The sequence below is a fragment of the Trachypithecus francoisi genome, unplaced genomic scaffold (genome assembly GCF_009764315.1).
Source record: "Trachypithecus francoisi isolate TF-2019V2 unplaced genomic scaffold, Tfra_2.0 Lachesis_group13, whole genome shotgun sequence".
NCBI lineage: Eukaryota > Metazoa > Chordata > Mammalia > Primates > Cercopithecidae > Trachypithecus > Trachypithecus francoisi.
In genome coordinates, this window is record NW_022681458.1 from 119,544,726 (window position 1) to 119,555,737 (window position 11,012).

Sequence of the window (11,012 nt, forward strand, 5' to 3'; positions counted from 1 at the left end):
CCAGTTCAGAAAGGATCAGAGCAGAAGGTCACAGCTTGTTCCATTCCTGGGAGGAAACATGAAGCTCTCAGGCCCTATCACAGTTCTTAGTTACGTACCCAGGACCCCACACCTATTTTAGCAAAAGACTTTTGGCCCATAGCTTGGGGATCGTTTTAATTTCATCATCATTGAGACCTTGTATATCTGTTGAGCACTCTTATGGAGTTCTCCAATAATTAGGCCTAGTAGTGAGTACCAGCCAGCAAATTCTAGGGGTTACCCCTGGCTGACCAAGTAAACATGAGGAATTGCATTTCAAGTTGGGGCTTGTGATAATTACTGTTTATCTAAAACTGTACAAGTTGCCCACCCAGTCCAAATGTTTGCCTTGATTAAGTAGCTGACAGTCCACATACACATCTCAGAGGGGAATTCCAATAGGACCATAATCTGACTAATCTAGCTGGGTCTGTAGATCATCCTGGAGTCACAGGCTAATAAACTTCTGGAGAGATTACATTTGACAATTTCTGAAGTGGGAGAAGGAGGGGGCAGGCGGAGAGTGGGAGCCCAATCTCCCCATTATGGAGGACAGTGTATACTTGTCAATGTCAGGATGTCGGTATTCCCCAAACTAAAGCCACTGCAGTGCTTGGCCAGTTTTGATCTATCAACCAGGTTTCCAATCTGACGTATTTCCCATTTTGTAAATAAAATCATTAATCTCTCAAGAGAATATCTAGCCACTTTAAATGGAAACAGAAAAATTGCTGTGTGTTGACTTGACCTAGGTGACAGCTAGGTTTCATTACTGTGCATTAATTATTTTAAAAAGATGAGTGGTCTGTTCATTATTATCAGTGCCTCTGGGCCAGGCACTGTGTCTGGGCCTTGACCCCCATGATCACACTGAACTTACCATTCTACTTTACAACGTAGGAAGCAAAGGCTCAGAGAGAGTAAACCCTTTGCTCACAGTATCACAGGGAGCATGAACTGAATTCAGAAGTGAATCCCAAAGTCTGATTCCATAGTTGTGCTTTTCCAGATTCGGTTTCAAGGAAGAATGTAGAGTGTATGATTTGAGAGAAATCAGTTACCTTCACCCTGTCTCCACCCCAGCCACACCTTCCACTCCTCCGTAAATGGGTAAATCCTGGCTTGGTCACCAAGCCTTTCTATCTCCCCCACAGCCACTGACCACACTCTACCCTATTCAGGTGAAATGCTTCCTCTTGTTTGTACCTCTTGAGAGAGAGGAGCCAGCTCATATTAAACAAGACAAAGAGGAAATTCCTTCCATTCTGGTGGGAAGATAACCTCCACATTTTATCAAGCAAGGCATGCAGAACCTTCTCTCAGGGTCACTTTTTTTTACCTGCTAGAAACAGACCCTGTCCAGTCTCCATCACTTAGTATTTCTAACTTTTCACTTTCAAAGATTGCAGAAGAATAATCCAATTTTAGCTCTACATATCTTAGCTATTTTGAAATAATATTTGTTTAGAAACAAAGAAGGACTCCATTTCAGCTTGTAATCATGACATTTCTCTTTTTACTGTTTCCACCTCATGAAATAACATTAGAAGCAGCCAAAACATTTAAACTCCAAAACATCAATCTGATTGGAAATTATTTATCTCAATGGCCTTTATGTATAAACTATAACAGTGTGAATTTTCCATGCCCTTTTATTTTCCTCTTCGGGCAAAACCGAGGTGCAAATAACTCAAAATCCATTTTCTCATCTGTATTTGAAGATGTTTCTCATCTGCATTTGAAGGTATAATTTCTCAGTTAATTCTATTCCTCATATCTAAGTGCTGAGAGAGTCCAATAATTTATTAAATTCTACTAAGTCAAATCACTAAATTGTCATTTATAAAACTCTTCCTCATTTTTCTCTAAGTTTCTTAGAGAGCTCTGCAGAACTCTACACATACCCCAATTTTGAGTCCCTTATCCTTCATGTCACTTCTTACCACAAGGCCAATTTGTCAGTTATTCGCTCAGTCCTAAATTTGCTAGTAGCACCTAGCCTCCAAGTTGGCATGGTATTTAGGAAGGTTTCCCCAGCCTGGGCAAGACAGCAATGGCCCCCTCTCTACAAAATACAAAAAAATTAGCTGGGCATGGTGGCATGTACCTGTAGTCTCAGTTACTCAGGAGGCTGAAGGAGGAGGAGGAGGATCACTTGAGCCAAAGAATTTGAGACTGCAACGAGCTATAATTGCACCACTGCACTCTAGCCTGAGCAACAGAGTAAGACCTTGTTAAGAAGAAAGAAAGAAAGAAGAAAGAAAGAAAGAAGAAAGAAAGAAAGAAAGAAAGAAGAAGAAAGAAAAGAAGAGAAAGAAAGAAAGAAAGAAAGAAGAAAGAGAAAGAAAGAAAGAAAGAAAGAAAGAAAGAAAGAAAGAAAGAACGAATGAACGAAAGGAAGGAAGGAAGGAAGGAAAGTTTTCTTAATGTGTTGGAAATTTCTCCATTTCACTCAGAATCAGGAGACCTGAGCCTCAACTTGAACTTACCCCTGACTGCTGGGTGACCACAGGCTCAGCTACTTGACTTTGCTGATCCTGTTTCCTTTTCAGTGGCGTGCAGCAGTGTAGAAAAACACCAGGTCCCTGACAGTTTCACAGCACTCTAGGTTTGAAATAGGCAGCTTCCCTAGGAGCAGGAACAGTTGAAGACTTTAGTCAGAACACCAGCTCAACACTAAACAACTGGAAGGCATGTGTTTTCTAACTTAACACACGTTTCTTGGGGGAAAATTTTTTCTGTAAAAATACTTTGCAAGTAAATATTTGGAGTCCTCTCAGCTTGATAAGCTGTGATACTCGGGGAAAGCCAGCTTACTTATGGTTAAGAAGAAAAATCCAGCATTTATTTGCTCTCCAGTGTAGTTTTACAACAAGCAGCTCTGGAACCTATTTTTTGGCCATTTCTCCCTCTACTCTGCAGGAGCTGATCCTATCAGGATGCTGCCTTGATTTATAGTGAAGTAACTACTGGTTCCTCCATCGATTAGTCCATGAACAACCACTCAGCCAGTGTTCTCTTAGAGTCCAGCGAGGCTTGGAGAGAAATCACACAAACCTCAATGCTAATTTCCAGTACCCATTAAACACATATCAGAAGACATTTCATCAAGGTCCAACCTCTGCCATATGAACTGTGGGTCTGGGAGGGTTCAGATGTCAGAGGGGCTGTGAGTTCCTATAGAGACAAGGAAGGCTGCTTGTAGGAGGTGGACTGTGAGCTGGTCCCTCAAGAATGAGTGAGAGTTGTTTAGGGCAGTGCTACTCAAAATGTGGTCCTGAGACCCGCAGCATTAGCATCACCAGGGAACCTGTTAGTAATGTGAATTCTTGGATTCCCACTCCAGGCCCACTGAATCAGTGACTCTGGGTAGGCCCTAGCAAGTTGTTTACTAACAAGATGCACCCAGATGATTCTGATGTATACTCTAGTTTGACTACTCCTCTTTTAGGGGGAAGAAATGGCCCCAGAGAGGCTGGAGGTGTCTTGGGAACCAAGTGCATAGACCAAGTGAAACTCCAGAGAGGGGTGAGCCTAGTACTAGTGGAACAAAGGTGCCATCAGGGAACAGTGGGAGGCTGGGCCTGGGTGACAGCCCTGACTTCCCCATTCACTCCTATGTGACCTTGGATAACTCACCTAGCATCTCTGAGTGTGTACTTTCTCCCCTGTAAAGGAGGGAAATCACACTGCTTTGGAGGGTGGTAGAAAGATCAAACAAGGCAATGCACGTGAAGCCCCTGGCATGGTGCCTGGCACAATGCAGGCAGCAGAAAATGCTGAGTCCCCTGGAGGTGAGGAGCTAGGAAGGGAGAGTATGGGAAACAAAGGGGGAGGGTCAGGCTTGGGGCCATGAACCTGGTGAACAGGGGCTTTCCTATGATTCCTGTCTTTAGAGGGCGTTTACTTTACAGGACAGTTGGAGCAGTGCATCTCTTTGGGGGGTCACAATAAAGGGAGGTCACAGTGTTTTGAGGCTCCTTCTGTTTACCTGCATGTCAACAGCATATGTCAAGACTAGTGGGGAGAAAGATCATATTCTATATGTCTATTATGGTGATGAAGTAGGAAACAGTCCACATCCAGACTCTTGGCCCCTTCTATCTGCATCCCAGAGAGTGCCATATTGCAGAAATCTCTACCTTAAGAGCATGTCCCTAGAGGCGGGGTTCAGGGACCCCAAGACACTGTGATGTGGACCGTTTCCTACTTCATCACCATCATAGACATATAGAATGTCATCTTTCTCCTAACCCATCTTGACATATGCTGTTCAGATGCAGGTAAGGAGAAGGGAAACATCTGTCGCTTCTCCTGGACAATCTCAGCTCAGCCCTTCAAGTCCATAGCAGATATTTGCTGGGTGCTAGCTGTGCAGCAATCCTGGTGCTCATGTGTGGACTCAACCTCACTACCTGAGGTGCTCCCCCACCTAGAGGGGACACAGGATCCACAGGGTCCTGTGACATCATTTATTTAGCGCTGGCCAGACACGAGGCTCAGCACTTGACACACACAATTTCATTTCAGCCTCACAACTGCCTCAGGAGGCAACAAGGAGACTCAGAGAAGGAAACTGAGGCTCAGAGCAGGGACACCTGACTCAAGGTCACAAAGTCAGTATAAGACAGAAGTGGGCTCAAGCCCAGGCTGTCAGACTGTGGAACCACTTTGCTTTAATACCTTGGGAGAAAGGATATCATGTCTGGGGCGAGAGAGGGAAGGCTTCACAGGTGGTGACATCTGATATCTTTGCAGAGTTTACAAGTTAAATGTGAGTTCTCCAGGTGAACCAAAGGGGTGAGACATTCTATTCAGAGGGACAGGTGTGTACATAAATGGCCCGGTGTAAGCTAGGGCCTGTCTGCCAGGGGCTTACCTCTAAGCACCTCCAGCTCTTACAAAAACCTATCCCAGCCGCAGTTCTGTCCCTTTCCCTAACACAAGGAACAGAAGTACCTGCCCTCTCAGAATCTTCTGGCACTTCCTGCTTCTCTTGTTGCCTGGGTCTGCAGCGGCAACTGCCAGCCCCTTGGCTCTCCCGCCCTCCTCCCCAGGCAGTGCCAAGACTAGGGGTGGGATCTGAAATGCCCCTGGATTTCAGGGGCATTCACAACTGCTCTTGCTCATTATTCCAAGAAGGGGCCCTGAAGAGTCCTGCCAGCCTCTTGCCTCTCCCTCTACTAACCAGCACACTGCAGGTGCTTGGAAAATCCAGGGATTGAAGTGAGAGGCGGGGCAGGGCAGGCAGAAACTTCCCCAAGGCAACTGCAAAGAGGTTGACTGAGCTCCCTGCTTAGCCAGGGCCACAGATACTTATGACTCATTGTTGGTATTCCCCTTGTTACCCTCTAGTAACTGTTATTGATAGTCAATAATGAGCTTGCATTTTCCCAAGTTTGTGTAACTGCTTTGAGGAGTCCTATTTCTCTGAAATAAAATAAATATTGGCACTTAGAATCAAGAGGACATAATCTTGCTAAATGAACAAATTATTATCTCACAGTGACCCAGCAGGGCACTGGGGACAGTGGGTCTTCCATGAAACTTTACTGAAAAAAAAGGATGAATGGACGGAAAGAAGGAAGAATGGGGCAACTTTAACATTAACTACAATAGGATAATCACCAATGATTGTGGTTATTATTTTTCCATTTTCTGGACATTAGACCCTTTAGCCACGTGAATCTTTAGCCACTGGGGGCCACAGTGAAATAAACCAACAAATACTTGTAGAGCATCTACTAGGGGTGAGGACCCCCAAAGCTCCTGGTGGCCACTGAGCCCCCTCCACAGTCTTTTGGCAATAAAGATTACTTTATTTACGAGATATCTCCCAATTCTCTTCCAATATAAATGCAACAGCAGGGAATGGGATTGGATTTAGATGCCAGGTCAGGTTACTGGTGGGCAGGAAAGGCCAGCGGTGCATCTGGGGTCTGTCTGACCCAGGCTTTCATCCAGTACCTTGCTGTTTCACCCCCAATACACCTGTTCTCATTCATCTGCAGACTGTCTCTTTTTATGATCTGCTGAAGAGTCTTTAAACAATCGTGGAGAACCAATGTATCTTTCCATCTGCATTAATCAGACAAAAGGTAGAGGTTGTCTAAGATTAAAAATGTCTAATATCTAAGTTTTATTATCTCCTCTCCTCCTTTTTTTGTTTTGATCTTAGGACTTCAAGGACAGCAAGGAAGAAAAGGAGAACCAGGAGTTCCAGGTAAAGGGCTGACTGCATTTTCATCCCTCAGAGTGATGATGGGGAAGGCCCGCCCACTCAGAGGGCAGTTCTTGTTGACTTTGAACGCACAGCGGTGACCTTCTTCCAAAGTGGAGGTTAAGACTCCAGGGCTCTGTCACTCAAGTCTCAGATTTCTCCACTGCAAAACCTGGGAATAACAGGAACTCAGCATCCTGAGGGGTGTAGCATGTGGGGCAGAGGCTGAGGATGGCAAAGGGGAAAAATGTCAGGAGAGCTGGGGTGCAGGCGGAGGCTCCGGGCTGTACAGCCGCCATGGAGCTGCGCCCTTCTGCTCCATCCATGGCTGCTGCTTCCCCGCCTCAGCTGTGGCCCACTTGCCTCTTCGTCTTGGCCCCCAAGCTTCTCCTCTCTGCCTCCCGCTGCCTGTCTCTGGGCTTTCTTATTCTTAGCCTCACCTCCAGAGCCTGGGGTTCAGTTGGGTACTGAGCTGGCACCAGCTGCAGAGTGTTTCTAGGCCTCTCAACAGCCCCGCCCCTGGGAGTGCAAAAGTGAAATTTTTCAGACACATTTCTTGAGCAACTTTTCTTCCTCATAAGCTAAATATTCTACTATCATTTTGTGTTTTGTTTTGCTTTTTTCCAGTTTTTTTAGAGACAAAGTATCTGTGTCACCCAGGCCCGAGTGCAGTGGTGCCAGGACAGCTCACTGCAGCCTTGGCCTCCCCACCTCAAGTCATCCTCCCACCTTGGCCTCCCAAAGCGTGGGATTACAGGAGTAAGCCACTGTACCCGGCCTCTGTTACTATTTCAATTCACTAAAGGAGACATCGAGGCTTAGAAACATTCTAGCAAATTCTCCCAGCGTGGCTAGAACTTCCACGTAATTATGTAATTCCAGAAGGACCAACAATCTGTGGAATACCACCAGCTATTTTAGCCTGCCTGTTCTCAATAGCATTTCCCTAAGAGTTGAGAGACCAGTGCAGCCGCCATATGGACCAAAGACAGGCTGAACATTCAGATAGCCCAGCCATGGGGGAGGTCTGGCAGTTAAGGATAACTCTTTTGTTAAACAGCAAGGCCCTTGGGTCTCTCTTGGGAAGGCAAAGCAGGGTACCTGACCAGGGCAATGTCTCTCCTTCCAGGCCCTGCAGGTGTGAAGGGAGAACAGGGGAGCCCGGGGCTGGCAGGCTCCAAGGGAGCCCCTGGACCAGCTGGCCAGAAGGGAGACCAGGGAATGAAAGGTAAGGCCTCTGCATCTGATTCCTTGGTTGTTAGGACTATGCTTTACAGCCAGTTCTGTACCTGAAAACAGGAAACGCCCTGTTTTAAGAGTTTTGGGGGTTTTCAGAACCCAGGAGGGTAGAGGTTTATTTCCTTAATTGACAAGTCTTGCGCTGGGGGCTGTCCTAGGCATGGAGCACACAGCAGTGGATTAGGCACAGCTCTAGAATCAGAGGCAGGGGTATGAATGTGCACTTGAGCCATGCCCCATGACCCAACACCCCTAGACGGTTTGCATGAAGGAGATGAGCCCATCCCACTCCATGTCCCTGACCAGACCAAGCGTCCCTCACCAATCTAACTTCAACCCCTCTTGCTATAGCTCAGGCCCATTTCTTCCTGCTTAATCATTGACACCCACAGGACGTCCCGTACCCACAATGCCAGGCCACAGGCGAGACCCAGGGAGAGTCTGACCACCCCCACCCCTCCACCCGCTCCCCACTCCTGCAAATGCAGGCAAAGGCATCCTGCCTGGATTTCTTTCAACCCGTGTGGGTTTTCTCCTCATGACAGGATCTTCTGGGGAGAGAGGAGTAAAGGGAGAAAAAGGTGAAACAGGTAATCACTATTTATGTTCTCTTTAATGTGTGATTTAAAGTCAATTCTGAACCTGAAAATTGTGTGTGTTGGGGGAAAAGACGGTTCTCAAATAAATTTCTCATTCTGGGGAAGAGCTGAGGGTCTGGTCCCGTGAATGAGCCTGCCCACGGCACACAGCAGCAGTTAGCAGTTTCCCCACCCCCAGCCACTCTCTCACTTCCTTCCTTCTCTCCCTTCCTTCCCCCTTTCGCCTTCTTCCTTTCCTTTTCTCTCTCCCTCCCTCCCTTCCTCCCCTTTTCCTTCTTTCTTTCCTCTCCCTCCCTCCTTCCTTTCCCTCTCTCCCTCCTTCTTTCCCTCCATTCTTTCCTTCCTTCCTTCTCTTTTCTCAACTTTTCTTTTTTTTCTCTCCACAACACGTGACAAGATCTGGTGTATGCGATTTGCAAACCAGCCACAGGGACACCTGCCCCCTTGGCCTTGTGCCTGCAGGCCCCAGGTGCACGGAGGCTGCATGCCAGGTTGGGTTGGTGCTGTAAAGTGGGATCTTCCAGGCTCTGGTGACAGTCAAGCAGGGGCGTTTCTTTTCCTTAACTGTAGAACTCCAAAATGAAAAGAAAGAGCCCACAGTTACCCAAAGCCCCAAGGGGACTTCCTCGCCTCTCCCACGTGTGTTTCTTCACCCAGGTGGAAATGCAGTGTCCGTCAGGATTGTTGGCAGTAGTAACCGAGGCCGGGCTGAAGTTTACTACAGTGGTACCTGGGGGACCATTTGCGATGATGAATGGCACAATTCTGACGCCACCGTCTTCTGCCGCATGCTGGGTTACTCCAGAGGAAGGGCCCTGTACAAAGTGGGAGCTGGTAAGTGAGTCACCAGCCAAGGGCCTCTTCCCCAGAGGTGTGGATGTGGCTTTCTCTGGCTGGTGGGGTGTTGGCAAGTGACTCAGTGTGGTTTGCCTTAAAAGAAAAGTATTGGTCCAAGCAACCAAAAAGCTCTGCAGCACAGGGCTCCAGGTATGCGTCCTTCCAGCTTGGCAACCCCAGCAGAAAGATGACCTGTCTTCTCCAGCACTGACAGTGAAGGCTGGCCTTGCTTCAGTCAATGTCCATCCAGCCCTGGGGTCAGAATGCCACATGGCTAAGGGTGTTTGCCGGAGATGGCTCTCCAAAGGACAGATGAGTTACTGGAACTAGAAGAACAGCGAGAAGATTCAGGGCAGGCAAACACAGACGTTCACTCCAGCTGTCTGCAAACTAGCATCCTGAATTGAGCAGCAGTCTTGGCTGTGATCATGTTTAAAGAGAAGATGGGAAGGGAAGAGGAAACAAATCAGAGCAGGGACTTACTAAAATTTGGGGAAAATGTCTTCAGATGCTGGAGACTCGGCCTATGTCTTTCAGCCAAAAGTTCAAACCTTGAGCAAAGGAGTTAAGTCCCCAGGCAGAGCCCTTTTCTCTGGCCATAGAGGCTGCCCCAGCAGGACATGAGACCAGTTTCCCCCCCTGCTCCCAACCCCAAGTGTTCCCTGTCCTTACTCCAACCCAAAGCAAATGCTAGCTTTAGAGCAGGGTGATGGCATGATTACAGAGGCATGTGAGAAAGGTGGACACAGTAGGAGTGAATTAGCAGGGAGGAAACTAAACGCTGGGACACCCCCAACCCCCCAGGAAGATATTTCAAATAGTGTGGGGTTTAAGTATTAAATATTTGCATGAGACTTTCATCAAAGGGTAGAGAATAAAATGGAGGCAGAGTCATTGCTTAAAAAAAAAAAAATAGGCTAAGCCAGTCATCAGCACATTGGGCCAGAATGGGCCAGAATGACTGTGAGAAAATTCGGCAGTCTACCCCGGATGGAACCTCCCAGGCACACACGTGGCTGCTTTGCTTTGACTCTAATCCTACCCTTCTTGCTCTCTCTGTCTTGCTTTTTCTCTATCAAGGCACTGGGCAGATCTGGCTGGATAATGTTCAGTGTCGGGGCACAGAGAGTACCCTGTGGAGCTGCATCAAGAATAACTGGGGATTTCATGACTGCAGCCACGAGGAGGACGCAGGCGTGGAGTGCAGCATCTGACCAGGAAACCCTTTCACTGCTCTGCTCCCGAGTGTCCTCGGGCTCACACGTGGGAAGGCAGAGGATCTCTGAGGAGTTCCCTAGGGACAACTGAGCAGCCTCCAGAGAGGGGCCATTAATAAAGCTCAACATCATTGACTGTGGCTGAGTGTCAGTGTGTTCATACCTCCCATCCCCATTGATGTGCCCACTCCATGCACCACAATATTTCATTGAATTCTCCCATGTCCATAGCCAGGGGGAGGAGAGGGTGGAAGTGGTGACACAGAAGGTGAAGGTCACTTATGGTCAACCTTAGTCTTGACCATCTCTTCAGCCATTCAGACATAACATCTCTCATGGTGAGCTCTCTCTCCCCATTTTTGTCCTCCCCTGACCATCACCTGGTAACATTCCAGCACACACATGAACTCTCTTCATGCCCTGTGCTCTGTGCTCCACCCTGACTCCACCTGCCCCTGGGTCCTTGCTCTCTCTCAGCTCCCTGCCTGCTGGGCTAAGCCCACTCTCCATGTTGCAAACCACATAGTAAGCTTGAAATCAGTCTTAGAGTCTCACTGATCTTTCCTTCCATACATGAGTGGGATTTACAGAATGGAAATATTTATCTGGAGTGAGAGTAATCAAAAAGGTTTTCTGAAAAAGCACAATTTGAACTGGACCTTAAAGGGTGGGGAGGATGTGACCCCTTCTTGGCATACAGTGACTCTGTCATTCTAGGACATGTAGGTATAAAAGACTTTGTTTTCCTGAGCCTATCCTGTGTCCCTTCTTGTGGCAACAACTGACTAACCATCTACTGAAAGAACACAGAACACTAGGTGTCAGGTTTTGACAGAGGTCCGAGGGGAGTCAGTGGGCAAGTGGCAGGTAGCTGGAAGA

At 47.4% G+C, this 11,012-nt stretch overlaps 1 protein-coding gene across 3 annotated transcripts in view; it reads left to right on the forward strand.

The window, feature by feature from the left end:
* Positions 1–10,268, forward strand: part of MARCO (macrophage receptor with collagenous structure) — a 60,066-nt gene extending 49,798 nt beyond the window's left edge. For 2 of the 3 annotated variants that reach the window (XM_033231736.1, XM_033231738.1), the window contains 5 exons: positions 6,200–6,244; positions 7,371–7,469; positions 8,026–8,070; positions 8,737–8,913; positions 9,997–10,268. In XM_033231736.1, the coding sequence (XP_033087627.1) occupies positions 6,200–6,244; positions 7,371–7,469; positions 8,026–8,070; positions 8,737–8,913; positions 9,997–10,130 (500 nt within the window). In that variant the 3' untranslated portion in view covers positions 10,131–10,268. Of the gene's footprint in view, positions 1–6,199; positions 6,245–7,364; positions 7,470–8,025; positions 8,071–8,736; positions 8,914–9,996 lie in introns of all 3 variants that reach the window. The other variant, XM_033231737.1, reaches the window with a different exon arrangement.
* The last annotated feature ends 744 nt before the right edge of the window (positions 10,269–11,012 follow it).